The following is a 17,498-nucleotide window of genomic DNA, read 5'->3' on the forward strand; positions in this document are numbered from 1 at the left end:
ACCTCCACTGGGCAGATACTGGTCAAATCGACTCCATATGATATCTCTTCCTAAGGTCACACTTTTCACCGCGGTCCATCTGGGGAAAATATTTACATTTGATAATAGAGTAATTGCTGACAATCTGCGCTCAGCCATGTGAGGTCTGAAGCTATGTATGTGAGCAAAAGCTATATGAGGCAAGCCTCCTCGTATCTTGTGTGTCTATTTTAAAGATAATGCTATCAGTGTTGTCCTTAAACATCCCTGGCAACAGTAGCAATGGTTCTCAATCAATGTCAGTATCAGTGGTCAGACCTGATACCTCTTGTTTGATGTGCAACACCAAAGATAGCAACATGTTTTGTTTTGCTTTGTTGATAAATCCAATTTTGTACAAATGGTCCTCCCTCTCATTGTTCCCTTTCTTCAGAGGAGTATATAGCACATGAAAGGTATATGATTTACTATTACCATTTGTAGGTTTTGAAATATGCTGTTAATGAATATTGAATATACTACTTAACTAATAAAGCAATAAAGAACTGCTTTTCCCTCTTGCAAAGCTGAGAAAAATGGTTCTCAGCTGAACTATTTTCATTGATGGGCAACTGGCAACAATCAAAGCAAAGAATAAAAGCTAATTTAATAACCTAATAATAATTTAATACCAATACTAATTTAATAACATCCTGCATGTAAGGTCAACACAGTGCCCCAGCATGCCACATGATGGCTTTAGTTCAATGTGCAACAGACTTCGCTCATTGCTTGTCAATGACATTTGAGACGTGTCTTAAAACCTAACATGGTCTAAATTCCCATGAAAGAGTGAGTTGGCCTAATGCCGCACACACATTGCCAATGATTCGCTTGTTGCTTGAAAAGTTGAAATTGGTTTAACTTTCTTGCCAATGGTTATTTCGCTTATAATTGCTGAATTACATTAACATTCCATGGTATCTTGCTGCTAGTCGCTTGCAGTCTGAATGGGTCTTAAAGCTGAAGAACACCAGTGCACATGTATGTGCTCTTTTGTAGTGATGTAGTACTCGAGTCCGGTCTCGGACTCGAGTCCGGTCTCGAGACCAATTTCTGCTTTCTCGGTCTCGTCTCGGACTCGTTCCTTCAAAGACTCGGTCTTGACTCGGTCTCGGACCACAGTGGGAGGAGAAGGACTCGTAATTTCAGACCGAGTCCTCGAGACCAACGCATTTTTTATGTTCATATAAAAAAACAGACAACACATAACAACAATAATAATAAAATGCAATGTTGACCGGCATTATTTAAAAATGACATCCCATGGTGCAATGCAAAGATACTGCCGTCAGAGCCGTTTATTTATTTCTATGGCTCTGCTGCCGGTGAGTGTCTGTAGGTCAGCATAGTCCATATTAGGACGTTAAAACTGGTCCTCTAAACAATTCCCAATCTAGCTTAGTCTGTAGGCCTAACTGTTGATTATTAACTGGAGTGATATTAAATTATGAATATTAAAACTGAACATTTTTTATAGTCTTGGTCTCGACTCGGTCTCGACTCGGACTTGCTTCCTCAAAGACTCGGTCTTGACTCGGACTCGACTGTATTTGAAAACCAACAGACTCGGTCTCGACTCGGTCTCGACCCTTCAAAGACTCGGTCTTGACTCGGACTCGGCATAGGCGGTCTCGTCCCCATCACTACTCTTTTGTGATCTGTCATAGGGTCACTACTTATTTAACACATATAATGCACCTTGTAAAGGACAGCCATGGCTGAAAAGGCCTGAAAATTATATACATGAGAAGTCAAAATGAGGCAAAGGTTCTTGACAATGAAGTCTTCAATCCATTGATATGTAGAGCTTGACTACCACCTGCTGGCTGTTCTCTTACCCACATACACAGACACATGTAACATAAATTAGTTTTTAATTCCTGTTGCATCTGCAAGCACATTTTACAATACTGTTTTATTGAAGAAAAAAAAAAAAGAGAAATTGTTACAAAAACAGAGACAATTCCAAAAATGTAATAAGTGAGATTGTCCTAAAGGTCTCAGAGGCCTCATCATATAACTTAAATGTTATGCATGCCTGCTTATTACATGCCATTTTACAAATAAAAGCCAGCTCATATGAAGTTCATGTACAAAACAATGAAGGCATTAATGCTTATGACCAGTGTTAGGTCAACACACAGGACTTACTTCCAAAGTTACTAATTCTGAATCACTGACAAACACACAGATGAAAGCACAGGCACATTAACACTCTGACTGAACATAAACATGGCCAGGAGATTTACGTTAAGGTCTCCTCCAGATTATCATCTTGGGTAGCAAAGAACATCAATGCTCATTTAAACTGCGTATGATGCACCATTTAAATGACAAAACGTGCATTTGTAGCGATTCAAGTGGAATGGAAGTGCTATATTAATGCATGTTAAAACTGCTAAAACAAGCTTCACTCAGCAGGGGGTTGTAGGCATGTACTACTTCCATACAGGCTGTATAATGGGCTACATTAATATGATCTTTGGAACAGGAACAGAGAGAAGAGAGCCATAAAAAGTAGACACAGAAGACTTTGTCAGGACAAAAAATGTCAGGTTACAAAACATATTTTCTCGTAATGACTTCCCAGTGATTTTCATGTGTGGAATGCATATCCAATTAAAGCAAAATAAATGACAGGGTTGAAAGACATACACAAGGTACATTTGATGGGGTGCATACTATGGATTCTGTCCTTTAGTCTTTTTCACCAAGGATGTGCCCCTTCATAAAGGGTAGTTGAGTGAGTGCAGAATCAGATATCAGATGTGAGCACTTCTTGATATGCGTTTCCACCCATGCTCTTCCGTTCAAAGGGAGTCTTAACGTTGTGTACAGTGCACACTATTCCCACAGCAAGCCAATGTCCCTAATTCTAGAAGCAGGCTGACGGCAACGGACTCCTCCAAACTTGCTCAGACTTGGGGTTCTGACAGTGCAACAGAGCACAGTGTCCTCTCACCGCTTCTCCAGCTTTTTGAACTTTGCCTCTGACAATGACATCACATGTTCCATAGTAAGCATAATGCACTTCTCAAAATGGTCAAAAGGGTGAAAAAAAACACTGGTGTTTATGACAGCAATGGCAAGGACAACTAAACATATGTTGTTCTGAAACTCTTAGGGACCATCACACAAGCATAGGGGTTATAATATCACTGCATTTTTTGGCAAGCAATGCCTATTGTTGCTAAACCTGTGAGCAAAACAGACCAATGTACTTAACAGGTTGGCCATTAGAACATTCACATGAGAACCTTGAAACTCAGGAGCTATCATTCTACAGGGTGATATATGGGTGGACAGTGACACCTGGTGGTAGAGTTTCAGGAGGTAATTTGAGATGGGAAGAATGTCCAACTAATAATAGCACACATGCAATGGATATACATATAAATATCTGATATTTGTCAAATAAGCAAACTTGGTAGCCAACAGCAATAGAAGGCTGTTTATAAGGCAGTACAGGAGGTCCTTTAAAGCAGTAACTGACATTATGTTTGATGATTAAATTAGCTCCACAGTAGTTGTAACATTCATGGATTTCATGAATGGAAAGCAGTATTGACAAAAAGGACTACTTATTTTTAACAGGTGTTGTTGGTTGTAATTTAGTAGATTGTGACTAAAGCAGTGTGTGTTAATCTGAGGCAAGAAATGCATGGAACAAATAAACTTTGAAGTGATGTACACTGGTGATGTTTTTGATGAATAAAACTACTATGTACATTTTTATACAATGACAAGGAGGACAATTGGCACCACTTAGTTTGTGCACAACCAATGGTTACTTTGATGGGGTTAGTATTAAACATAGATGTGTATTTTCTTTGAAATGGAGTAAACAACTGCACTTAAATCCTTTATTTACAAAAAGAACATGTTTGCTGTACTTCCGAAAGGATTCAATAAGAGTTTGATGTACGACTTAAGTTTAACTGCAACAGTGGTTACATCCCTTGACAATCGAAAGTGAACTGAGGGCGTTCTTGAACCGGTTTGGTTCAGAATTATTTTAACCTTGGTGCCATCTAGTGAACCTGCCGGCATTTCAACCAGTTTTGAACGGAACCAAGGATGCATCATCAACAGAGGATGTTGCATGCATAAACAAAAGTTTATGAGATGCATAAATAGGAGGATGATATGAAAGTTGCAGAAATTAGCTATATGATGTCTTCAGTGTAGTGCTAGTTGATTAGTTTTGTTTAGTCATGGTAACGGTCGATATGTAGAGAAAATTCATGTCTTTAGCCTGCTTCTCTCTGAATGATAGAATGTCATGCCAACTACCGATCGCAGGACAAAACAAATATTTTTTGGTGTTCCAGCTCTGATCCAAAGTCCTACGTTCTGAACCAGATTTTATTTGTTCAAAATGCACCGAGCAGTTCAAATGTTGGTTTGCAAACGGGAACAGAACCTGTTCGCCGTCAGTGCAAAAAGGCTATGAGAGTGTGGAGACATACTGGTGTCAGCCAGGCTAGAGGTCAGAGCCAATCACAGGTAGAGTAGGCCTCTGCTATCCCTCCCAAGGTCAGTTTCACATAAGGGGAATAGTTTGCATCATGCACACAACTAATTTTTTGGAAATGAATGTGGAGCCCTTATAAATTAGTGACAAATGCTCACCTAGCTTTTTAGAGTAGGTGTCCATTTTGTACGCTGCCTGTTCAAGTGCCGTCACTTGTTCCTCTATCTGGTTTATCTGGTCAAGGTAGGGTTGCAAGCTGGCATCTGAAGGAAATGGAAAATATCATTCCAACGTCAGCAATACAATACAGTCAAATATAATACTTGTCAATACAATCCCCTCACTGAAGACCAGGAATAGTATTGATCACGCACTAATGTTATAACTGTGCTGACTAATAACAATGCTTACATTTCTGGTTGAGATCTTGTAAGTTGCGACTGATGTTTATCGATATGTCCTTCATCTCCATATACTTCAAGCTGGTGAGTTTGTTCATGTTTTCCAAGAGTTTGTAGTCTTCACAGGTAGCTGGCCAGATGAGAAACAATAGTGAATTCATATGCACCAATAATACACCACATTAACAATAACTGCAGTGGTATGGATTTTCCTCTTGTCTGACGCCTTTCACACATCACAAGATGAGAATGTTGTTTTAGCTACATTTATCTTGCCCAAATCTTGGGTGGTGGTAGCGTAGTGGCTAAGGAGCTGGGCTAGAATGCAGTAGCCTGAAAAGTTGTGGGTTTGTTGTGAACTTAAGCAAGGCACTTAGCCCCGGGTTGCTCTGAGGAGAATGGCCCTTGTAATAGAATTGACATGTGTAATGGATAAAAGCGTCCGCTAAATGAATAAATGTCAAATGTAAATTTTAATTGAAACAGATAAAACTACGGTAAGTGTTCTTAAAGTTCTTAAAATGTACGTTTTATCATTAATACATCGATCAATTTCATTACAAATCAATTATGACCTTACAGTGCAGTGAACTGAAGTGGAAGTTTGTTTCTTCACAATATTACATAATTTCTCATCAAATTTAAAACCATGGTAACACAAACCATCCAATATAAATGATGACACATAATCCTCCTAGTCCCTGCATAAAGACTCTTCAAGCGATTACATATTCGTCCAGCTTTGCTTTTCTTTTACCCTGGAAATCCAGAGTTCTCGCAAGAGCACAATGGAATCGTCTCTGCGAGACACTCTGGCAATGAGCAATGATGCACGTTACTTTTACCCCTTGCATCACGGGGAACCAATCAAATCGCATATCTGATATAGGCGGGCCAGAGGCGAGCTAACCTGATCAGTAAACATTGGTCGTAGTGTTATCCAAATGCGTCGAAGTCCAGAATCATTCAGAGTAAACATTGGTCTAGTGTTATACAATTGCGTGGAGTGAGATTTTCAAATGCATGCTTGGTGCCGCCCCTCAAGTTGGGCCATTACATTGTTTGTGGCCAGACCCTTAATCGTTCTAGATTACCAGGGTCTGGATTTTCCAGGCTACTTTTCTTTAATACTCCTCATCTAATTCTGCTAGAGCTACACTAGGATATTTAGAAAGTGTAAGGTCATGGTCCACCAGAAGGCTCAACAATCAGAGCATCCAATGCTTTTACAATATGTCCAATTTCGAAGTATTTTGAGGTCAGGTTTAAACAAACACAAAATGTAAGCAAAGTCCTTTTAGGCAAGTCCCTCCACTCGGCAGCCATATTTTGGGCACTTCTTGGGCAACTTAACCCCATGCATTTCTATGGAGGATTTTGGAGTGCTGTGCTGTGGAGTGCTGTGTCTCCTCATTAGAAAGTCTCTGATGTAAGTACCTGTAAGCTCGCCTTGTAGAAAGACGGCCATTTTATCAAACATATCTTTGCAGAGTTCATCGATGTCAGGCTCTGCTGGTTCGACAGCCTCCTCCGCGGTTTCCACACTCCCATCATCTGCACAAAAGAAAAGTTGTCATGTTCATTCAAGGAACGCATGTGCGCAAAATATATGTTACAGGGGAATTTGGGAATGGACATAGACAGGCACATAAAAACGTAGACACCCCAGATAAATGACACTAGACCCACGCTTACATTTAACATGTTCTCATGTTTGACGGCTGATGATGCAATTATAACTGAACCTTTGAATCAACTAGCTAGCAAACTATTGATGAGATGAGAATAAAGACTTGAGTAATGCAATGACCCTGCCAGGTAGGCCTAAAACAGCTTACCTGTTATAAATAATGGCATAAAGACAACTGAATGCTGGAATTTACTAAGATAAATAGATTACAAACTGACCAGCTAATAGCTAACAACCTAGCTTTGTTTGGACTGGAAATGAATCGAGGTGCAGGCCTGTCGCTTACTGTTGTTGCTGCCCTTTTTGGAGACAGGAGGCTGACTTTCAGTGACGCCTTCAACGCTTGTATTTTCTAACCGAGAATCTGGGTCCGTTTTGATATTCAATGCCGATGGGGGAATAGGGGCCTTGGAGATGCTGTCCATCGCAGCTGCCTCTTCTCCAGTGGCGGCCATTTTCCATGTAAATAATCACATGATCAGATAGCGCTTTTCACGTGACGCATTTCTCTTTGTGGTTGTGGTCACCCCATTCCCGATTATTTCACGTTTACTCATATTTTTAAGTGTCCCCATGAGCATGTTTTATTTATTACTTAAGAGTATTATAATTGTATCTTTAATTTATCGCATTTTCCCGAGGAGAGAATTTATCTAAAAAATAAATTCAACCAGTGTTCTCTGAGAAATATAGGCTAATCGATTTGTATCAGAAAGGTATTTTCAAAACGTAAGGAGAAAATGTGTGTAATTTGCAGTTTGAGCCTCTGTTGGATTGGTTACATGGGTGGGTCGAGGTGACGCTCCTTGGAGCCACGAATACGTCGCAAAGAGACCCGCCCGCTTTCTACTCTGTTATGGGCATCCGTCGTGACAGAATACCATCGGACTGTAAACATGGCGGCGTGCACAGCTAGAAGTCTGTGCAATATACCACCCTACTAAGTCTATAGGATAAAACAATCAATTATGGAGACTGAAGAGGAGCAACATATGACAACGCTTCTCTGCATGGGCTTTCCGGACCCTGTTGCTATTAGGAAAGCCTTGCGTTTAGCCAAAAATGACATTAACGAAGCTGTTGCACTCCTCACCAACGAAAGCCCCGGGCTCGGGTATGGATATGAGCCGATGGAAAGTGGGCCTGCGCCCGGGTCGGGGCCCGGTGGAGACAGCGAGAATACTACTCGAACTGGGACTGGAGGGTTTGATCCTCCACCTGCTTATCATGATGTCGTGGAGAGTGAGGTATAATTACAAAAATCGCTTGTTTCACATGTTGGCCAACGTTAGACAGTTTAATAAGTAGTTTTCACACTATAGTTAGCAAGCCAGCTAACTAGGTTTCATATCTGAGTGGAATCGGGCTGTCATGGATAGGCAAATAGGGAGGGAGGGAAAACCACGGTATGTTGCAGGCAAGATAGCTAAAAGTAACGTTACTTCACATGGCGGTTAAGCTTGCAGTGTTACTCTGAGAGCGAAACAACTCGTGAAATTGTGTTATGCACGCTGTCTATGTATTTGGTTTAAGCTTATGATGTCTCCATAACGTTAGTTCATTAACCCGCCAGGCATCCGCTTGGCTAGCTTGCTAGGCCTAGCCAACTAGCTCTCCGTTTGGGGGAGGGGAAATAGCTGGCTAGCATTTAAACGTGTTAGCTGCAGCCTGCTAACTTAGCCATTACTATATGCACTCATCAAAGCAGCTGGGCAGTTTGACTTTATCTTTCCATACCGACAACTACTGGTGTTATAGAGCTCTGGCAATAACAAAACGTATTTTGTAGTGCAAATGATTGTGTTGATGATCTCGTTAATTAACGCACAAGCAGCTAGCGTTAGCAGGGTGTTGCTGCTAACCTGCACAGCACCGAAAAGAGCTTATCCCTAGGCTATCTCTCCTGGCTAGCTATGGTAACGGTGGCTTATCTACCTGCATCTGTCAAACTGCGAGGCAGCTGCATGAGGTGTCCTACCTTTTAAAGCTTTAAATACCAACCACTGTCATTTCGCCCACCTGGTGTTAAAGTAATTGATAGCCCTATGGAGCAGTTATGCGTTTGCTTAGTTAGCCAATAGATATAGCTCGTCGCCTGCTTGACAACCGCAGTTAAGTTAATAGTCAGCTTCGTAGGTTATGCAGTGTCTGACAGGGACTGTGATTTGGCACTTTTCCCGTGTGGCCATGGCAAACTCACTAACTGTGTAATGAGACAGCAATGCCTAACGTTTACTTCTAGATTTGTTGTAATGTAAGTAACATATGAGGAGGAAATATGTTGCCTTCAATGTCGAACCGTCGAGTAACGTTGGGGTTCATATCCAGAAACCGGGGCAGACATTAGTTCAACTGAAAAGCTTATCGTTATTATCGAAAATTGTCTATGACATTGATATTTTAAACAATGACTCCACAACATTTCAATATGCAATCAATTTGTCGCGGTTATTGTAATGTCAGATGGTGGTGTGTAGCATTAGTCATCTCACCTCGAGATTTGATATAACTTCTCTCTGATCCATCCTCAAAATACTATCATTGCGTGATAAGTCCAATTTGTCTTGTCTGAGAGGCTGCGGCTTACCCAGTGCTGCCCAATCATTTAATGTTCTCTTTGCCTTATAAAGGTTGTATTGGTATTTTATTCTTGAATTTCCCCTTGAGGATCAATAAAGTATCTATCTATCTATCTGTTTTTTGAGTGTCAAGCATCGTTGAAAGATATCATGGCTACATGATCTTACAGCGATTGACAGTGCCCTCAGGGCACAATATAATAATGATGAGGGGATCTTAACTTCTGGACTATTTCTTGGGTACTGTGTGAAACGTGCCAGAAATTTGAAAGAAATGTGAAGATGTTTTGGTTTAACTTCAGTATCCAGTGCTACTTATTTTATTCTATGCACCTGCAGAGCTGCAGAGATCAGTTTGTGAAAAGGCCATTTAAGGCCTTTATTGACTTAAATAGGCAGCACTTGACCATTTGACCTTTCAGAATAGTGGTGTCTTTTATTCAGGAGCCGCTCACTGGCACAAGTACTGCTGACACGTTCCTCCTTGCCAGTTTGAGTGAAGTTGGTGCCATTCTGCTGGGTAAACATTTATATCAGCTGTACCTCATTGCACACAAGTCTTATCTTTTTCCTACAACTGGTTATGAATGGCATGATGCAATTCCAAAGTATATTCTTATACATTTGTGAATTTAGACATGACTCCGGTCCCTGAGTCCTTGTTTAAACAAGACCTGATGGTCAGAATGAAACTGGCGTCTATTGTTTTGAAATACATTTCTGCTCAGTTACCTTCTTTTCCAATATCCTGTCTCCACACACACACACACACACACACACACACACACACACACACACACACACACACACACACACACACACACACACACACTGCTACCAATCAATGGGTGTGGGCCTTCATGCTCTCTCACATCTGTCAGAACCACATGTGTATCTCTGGCACATGAGAATGTAATGCTGGAAGCTCAAAACCGCATAGGCAAGGAACTGGCCGGGCTGGCTCTCTTCAATACATGTTAGCACTGGGATGACACTGCTGTTTTTTTTATGAACACTAGTTGTGCTTTCTCTTAAAAAACAAAACTGAAAGCCGGCCACACAGTTTTGATTTCTTTCATATTGGTCTTGGGGTTTTGTTTTGCTGATGTAGATTCCTCTGTAGGAGGGAGGGCCCTGTGTGGTAACTGTGGTTTGCCAGTGACAGGCCGGCGTGGCTGTTTTGCAGCATTGGCTTCTGTTTTTGCCGGTGATACATGTCACAGGTCGCCCAGCCGCATGTTCCTGCCCTAAATATAGCTAGTGGAGTCACAGGGAGCCTGCAGACTGGCCCTCTGGTGGGTCGGTACGCATGGTAACAGGCTGGAGATCCAGTTACTGAACAGCACATCAGAGACACTGCACAGCACGGGGAGGAGGGGGGCTTTTAACTCACACACACACACACACACACACACACACATTCCATTTTAGAAATGCACACTCACATAAACACACACACACAGTGCCTCAGAGACTGGAGCATTCCAGGAACCTCCACCATAAACACAAGAGTCGCCTCGCAAGGCAGTGTTGTCTCTTGTACGCACTGTTGTTTAATCACTGCACCGGCTTTATTGCCGATACCTTTCAAGGCACTGTGTTGACACAGTTTATAAATGTAGTAGGCTACATAAGAAGGATCCTAATATCTTTATATCTAATATTGCGTCATTGTGAGGCATATTTTTCTGTATTCTCAGCTATTTTTCTCCACTATTTTTGTCTATGTTCTGTTAAGTAATGACATGGCCCCAGTTATTTCCTCTTAATGTCTTCCCATAGACACACTCTTGGATGTGTTTACCAAGTTCAAGTGCAGAGCATGGGCAACCTTTTGACCCCTCGTGCCCCAGGGGCTCTCCCACTCCACACGTGTGGCCCAGAGGCTCAGGTGAGGAATGTACCACTGGCCTCAAAGCACCCCTTTGCTTTCTCTGCATTAGCCCAGTAGCATGTTTTTTTTCCCTTCTTTGGCCCTCTTGGAAAAGGTTCTCAGAGGCTTCCTCACATTTCAGCACACTGGAAAACGTGTGCCATCCAATACAAACAGCACAGCGTGTGCGGAGTCACGCGACTCTATGTTTGGCAAAAAGCCTCCCCGACCCTGATAGGCTCTTGGGTCACCTAACTCTCCTCCTTTCCTGCTGCTGTTGCACAGCCACGCTTGTGAACTTTGCTCCTGAGAAACAAGAGCGCGCTGCCTGGCCATCCTGCTCTACTCACACTTGCGTCACATGTAGGAATGCGTAAACGGGAGGCTTGTTGACATCTCTCAAGACTTGTCCGAGTTGCTCAAGTGCTGCGGTGACCTTTCCTTGCCACTGCAGTGCTGTTCTTTGCTGATGCACACCCTGCAATGTGTAATTATCCTAGAGACTATGGGAATGGAAAATGTATTGAAATGTATTCCACCCCTAAACTTGGTATGTAAATACTGTTAGCTTAATGCAGACCTTTATGATCTGTCTCAAAGTAAAAGGAAGAGTAGAGTGTTTAAGAACTAGTGAATTCACCACATATGCTATATTTAACTTAGAACAAGACATTTATATGGCACCCATCACAAGTTTAACTTCAGTCATTACATGATTGGTTTGGACTCTATCATGTATGCATTCATGTACTACTATTAAAGGGCCACACACATAAGCCAAGATGTAATACATATGTTAAACAAGCAGTGCTTAGGTACACATGAGGATGGGTTCTCTGTGGAGCGCAGTGTTCTCTGATTGTCATAGTTCCTAGAACCTTCTGAGAAACTACCCCTTTTTTCATGCATTTGCACTGCATACAACGGTGGACAATTGTAGTTCCTCTGACTACAGTTCTCCTGCTTTTCCCTGCACATAGGAACCATGACATGTGACTGACATGTTATTGGTCAAGTACAATAGCAGCTGGGGTCACAGCATTGAGTCAGAGCAGCAGTAGTGTATGTATTTTCAAACATGGAGAAATGCTACGACAGATCTGAGGACAGGGCCAGTGTCCCTGTAGGTTCAAAATGTCAAGAACACTAAAGAAGCAGGCCCAGGGGAGACAGCTAAGCTAGTCGAAGTAGGATGCTATTAGACTGCAGAAGTGTTCACAATTGACTGCCAGTGTTCACAATTCAGCGCTAGTGCTTTATCGATAAACCAAACCCACGGTTCGGTTCATACCTCAATTTTTGAGCCACGTTTTGGTTTATACCTGTTTTTCAGGTGGTAAAGTTTAGCGATACTGCTACGTTAGGGGAAATGGTGAACAATAATTTTGTGATTTACATGTGTTCTAATGTGAATTGTGAAATGTAAAAATGGGTTTTGTTGCATTGAGAGCTCAAGGTGCTGTATCTGTAAGGATGACAGCTGCTGGGGTTGGTGAGGGCAGTGTATCACGGTTTTGTTTTATCAGATTGCGATACAAGATTGTAGATGCTTGTATCATGATTTCGGTTTCAGTTTGCGTATCATTACAGCCCTATTCAGCGCCATTGAATATGCAAGGACCTGCCACTCAGAGTGGCGTAACTTTAGTCGGCTGTAGTTGAGAGTCCTCAAGCCAGTGTAATAAGCTCCTAAGACCAACCTGCACAGGAGCATATAGACAGTCACATTTGTTAAGTACACTATACTCTAAGATGCTAAAATGCTGCATGTTGTTTCTTTGGCCTGATTATGCAATACACCTATATTGTGTGACTCTTCACTTTCACTTTTTAAAGTAGCCACTGCCTGTTCCTGGTGTGTCATGGAAATATGTGGTGTTATGAACAGGAAACTCTGTCATTCCACATCTGGACTTTGCAAATGCACTCACTTTCACATATTGTAAATAAATTGCAGGAGTTCATATGCTCTAGTAGTATTGCATTTTTTTTCATTCAACACTTGAATTTCCCCTGGGGATCAATAAAGTATCTATCTATCTATCTATCTATCTATCTATCTATCTAACACATAGCGCTTATCAGGTTTAATTTTTTATTAGATTAGCCAGATTATTGCACACAACGGGTACATCAAGAGATCACATATGGGATGGAAATTGACAAGTAACTTGACATCCATTAGCCTAGTAGTTGGTTAGTATCTCAGTTTTGCACTTTCCCCAAACATGAATTGTTCTCAGATGGTTTGCAGTGAAGGTGGGAGGGATGGCGCCCATCCTCTAGCAATGCTGTTTAACGTGTGCTGCTGCCTGTCTCTGCTGTGGGTGCCTATAGCGGAAGCCTCTGAAGGAAAATATCTGCGTTTGCTTTCGCATGATTATGTAAATAATTGAGTGAGCTGCATTCATGCATTTCCCCCAGGAGTTTGTGTTGTTGTGCGTCGCTGTGCTTTTTATCTTTAGTGTGTGTGTGTGTGTGTGTGTGTGTGAATGTGTGTGTTGGGAAGGGAAGGAGAAGTGTGGGGGAGCTGCCAGGGATCAGCGATGAATCAGGCCCACATAGTGCAGGTGGTCCCTGCCACTGCTCCACAGCATACATAACGAGCTCGGCACGCAGCACAACACAACACCGCACAACACAGCGCAGCTCCACTCTCCTTCACTCTCTCAAGGGGTGCGTAAGTGTAGACAGCTCCACTTCGAATGAGCAAATAGTCCCCTGGCCCTATACATTTAGATACAAACACCAGTTACACACACACACACACACACACACACACACAGAGAGAGAGAGAGAAAGAGAGGTTAGTCAGTTCAGCAGTCCTTTTAGTAGCTCTGCTGTCAACAAGAGGCTCCAGAGTGGACACCGCAACTACTGCTGCTGGTCTGAGAGTCTTCACATGACGAGCACCATACATTATAGATCACGTTACATATGGCGCCTGCAGTGAAAGCACATGTGTCCGGCTGCACCCTTAGGAGACAGAACAACCAGCAGACTGGGCCAGAGTACACCGTCATCTTTAACACTGATGAGCAGAGTTCAGATTGAAGTGGAGAAGCTGTGGTCCAATCCTTGATAGTCGGCAGTATTCAGTGGAGACCACCTGATCCTAGATCAGAAGATTTTGGCTGGTTGCATCATGGTTTACAGTGATTGTTATGGCTCCTGATGCCGAACAATGCACGTATGTGCGTGCACGCCACACACACACACTGACACTCACCTCACCCTCCTTTCCACACATCCCTGGCACAGTGCCTATCTGTGGAATCACATTGTTTGTCTGTTTAGTCACAGTGACAAAGGGGAAAGCGTTCCCCTCCCCAAGGTCCCCCAGGAATGCGGCAGGACGTTTTTGTTTTGGTTTGTTGTTTGTTGTTGTTGTTTTGTGGCCATCCTCCCTGACAACTTTCAGCAGACAGTGTTTCATCAGTGGCTCGCTCCTTGATGTCCCACGCACTTCATGCGCATAATTACACACACAGATGCACCTCTGGAGCAATGAGAGGACATGCTCATGTTTTTCTTGTTTGTCACAGACACATACACACACAGAGGAGTTCTGTGTGTGCACTGAAAGGGCAATTTTATAGTGTGTGTGTGTGGGGGGGGGGATCCCACTTCTGGCTTTGAATCCACCCTTCAGGCTGTCACTTACCTCTGGGCAGTTTTGGGAGCAGTGTGTCCAGGCCAAGGAAAACACTCTCATCACCCAGCAGTATGCTGCTGGTTGCTGGCGTTCTCTTCATCAGATCACGCCGGGCTGGAAAATTCAGTGTCGTCGGAATTACATTGGAATAACAGATCCGCGACTGGTTCAGTCTGGTTTAGGCTGCCTGGTGAAAGTGGCTCAGTCTGTAGGTTGTCCTCAGCTTTTGAGTGATCGAGTCTGAGAGTCTGTCTGCCCCAGTGATGTTCTGGTCGTGATATCTGATGTTAACACTGGTTACCTTGCCAAATTCACAGGTAGACTGCCAGGGTAGCGTTCACAATGAGACGTGCCATCTCAAGCCGTTCGATTTCCATTGTTTTTCTACACAATGATGCAACTGCAGGAAAAACTAGACCCTTGTGAGTGTGACATGCCTTGTTGAAAGCTGACAATAGTGGTAGTATCTGTAAAAAAATGTTTTTAGAAGTGGTTATAAGGAGGTAGTAGTATCTAACCTATCAATAATCTCCAGATGATCATTTCATGCTAATCCATTATAAATTCTACATGCATATCTCAACTAGTAGCTATAAACAACTAATTCTGAGTCTTTCCTGACTTTCCTTCTGAGTCTCCACAGTTTGCATGACGTGATTGCAGTAGCATGTTGAGATGGCATTAGCTGACGCCTGACAGTTTTTCATGTCCTGCAGAACAGCCAGAACGTGGCTGCTCGTGTGGTGAGCAGAGACCACGAGGTGGTCTCTCATCCAGACCTGTAATATCTTTCAGGAAGTTTGTATTAACCACGTAGCCATTGGGAGTGTATGAGACTGATGCTGGAACACATGATTTCCACTGGTCTTTAATATGATGGAGGTTGTGGCTTAAATGGTTGTAGCTGTTCTTTCCCTTTCCCTAATTACTGCCTTGTCTGTCTGTCTGTCTGTCTGTCTTGCAGAGGACTAGCGATGAGAATGGAAACTGCTCTGGAGGGAACATGGAGTTCCCCACCACCAACCTGTACGAGCTGGAGAGTCGAGTGTTCACTGACCACTGGTCCATCCCTTACAAGCGGGAGGAGTCGCTGGGCAAGTGCCTCATCGCCTCCACGTGCCTGGCCAGACTCGGTAAGCCCGCATGCGTGTGAGTGTGTGTGTGTGTGTGTGTGTGTGTGTGTGTGTGTGTGTGTGTGTAGGAAGTGTGTCTTTGTCATCAGCAGGAGGGAACATCCAAGTGTGTGTGCGTGTGTGTATTTCACAATAAGCCAGACGTCATAGGCGCTTAGTTGAAGTTGCGTGGGCGCTGTCACATGCTCTGGAATTGCTCCATACAGTGTGTACCCATGGCATTTTTCAAGCATATGACACACGTACTGTATGCACTCATAGCATTCTCTTCTTTCCACTGGTTTTGTTTATTGTTTGCTTGCTTTGGATGTTTGTGTAAACAATATATGCTCTGAAGTCTGTTTGTGTGATGTCAGCTCTGATTGGATCTCTCTCTCTTTCTCTCTCTCTCCTCTCTCTCTCCCCCCCTCCTCTGTGTGTGTGAGTGCAGGCCTCGCTGATGCAGATGAGAACTGCAAGAGGTTCATAGAGCGCTGCATGCCTGAGGCCTTTAAAAAGGTGAGGACCGCAGGGAGCCAGAGCACCCGTCAATAATGGCACAAGCAAACAGAACATGGGCTTAACACCGGTTATGACCAGTGTGCATCAGTTAATCAACCCCCCATTCAATCTCCCTTTCTCTCCCTCGTTTCCTTGCTGTTGCTGTCCCACTCTCTCTTCTGCTCGCTCCTTTATTTGTCCACTTGTTTCCTTCACTATCCATTCTTTCTTCTTTTCTCTCTTCACTGCTCTTTCTTGCGTTCTCCTTTTCTCTCCCTTTCTCTCTCTCTCTTTCTCTCTCTCTCTTTCTCTCTCCTCATCTCCATCTCTCTGTGTCCTCACTGTAGTTGCTGACCTCGAGTGCTGTGCATAAGTGGGGGACGGAGATCCACGAGGGCATCTACAACATGCTGATGCTGCTGGTGGAGCTGGTGGCCGAGCGGGTCAAGCAGGACCCCATCCCCGTGGGCCTAATGGGCGTGCTCACCATGGTAACGGCAGCCTCCACTTTGCCACGACAAGCAACCCTCCCTCCTCTCTTCAGCACACACACACACCCCTGTTCCTAACAGAATACAAATGCCTAGTGTGCATTGCTTGTAGATGATTACTGGGAGTACCTGTGTGTGATTGACTGATTTATTATTTTCTTTTTTGGGATATTCACAATGCTTTACCATCCATTTATTATGCATAGATATAGATAGTCATAACAGTCCACACAGGTTGTTTTTGTAAATCTTGAGTTGCAACGTTGAGTTCATATTACAATGAATCTTAGTCCAAAACCCTTCAGGTCCTGCTCTAATCTAATGCTGACATGGAAGTGGCATATGAGAGTGATGTGTAGTGTATACGGGCATGTGTGTGAGAGTTACTAGTGTATATGTGTATGAGAGTTACTAGTGTGTGAGAGTTAAGCCTATTTATGCTTCTTCGTCGAATCGACGGCGTACCCCCGCAGACCCCTCTGCGTCGCCGCGAACCCCTCACCAACCCCTCCGCCGTAGCTCGACGTGCACCTCCAAAAATTTTTCAAAAATCAAGGCGACGCAGACCGGAAGGACTGTGATTGGTCAACTCGTCCTGTGTGTTGATAGTTGGTGTTTCAAGCAACCTACTGTGGAGATTAGCAACATGCTAGTTCACTGACATAAGCTTTGCAAATAAACTCAGACATATTTTGGTTACA

At 43.1% G+C, this 17,498-nt stretch overlaps 2 protein-coding genes across 4 annotated transcripts in view; one reads left to right on the forward strand and one right to left on the reverse strand.

Moving 5' to 3' along the window:
- Window positions 1-1,878: 1,878 nt before the first annotated feature.
- Window positions 1,879-7,085, reverse strand: bloc1s2 (biogenesis of lysosomal organelles complex-1, subunit 2). Its single transcript, XM_042058114.1, has 5 exons — window positions 6,873-7,085; window positions 6,334-6,450; window positions 4,907-5,026; window positions 4,654-4,758; window positions 1,879-3,011 (listed from the first exon to the last, which is right to left on the reverse strand). Exons 1-5 carry the CDS (start codon window positions 7,039-7,041, stop codon window positions 2,980-2,982), a joined length of 543 nt encoding a protein of 180 aa, XP_041914048.1. The 5' UTR covers window positions 7,042-7,085; the 3' UTR covers window positions 1,879-2,979.
- Window positions 7,086-7,232: 147 nt separating this feature from the next.
- The window catches only part of usp24 (ubiquitin specific peptidase 24), a 54,307-nt gene continuing 44,041 nt past the window's right edge, over window positions 7,233-17,498 (forward strand). For 2 of the 3 annotated variants that reach the window (XM_042058109.1, XM_042058110.1), the window contains exons 1-4: window positions 7,234-7,833; window positions 15,658-15,826; window positions 16,257-16,324; window positions 16,654-16,797. In XM_042058109.1, coding sequence (XP_041914043.1) covers window positions 7,555-7,833; window positions 15,658-15,826; window positions 16,257-16,324; window positions 16,654-16,797 — 660 coding nt within the window. In that variant the 5' untranslated portion in view covers window positions 7,234-7,554. Of the gene's footprint in view, window positions 7,834-15,657; window positions 15,827-16,256; window positions 16,325-16,653; window positions 16,798-17,498 lie in introns of all 3 variants that reach the window. The other variant, XR_006021252.1, reaches the window with a different exon arrangement.

Source organism: Alosa sapidissima, chromosome 12 (assembly GCF_018492685.1).
Source record: "Alosa sapidissima isolate fAloSap1 chromosome 12, fAloSap1.pri, whole genome shotgun sequence".
Taxonomy (NCBI): Eukaryota; Metazoa; Chordata; class Actinopteri; order Clupeiformes; family Clupeidae; genus Alosa; species Alosa sapidissima.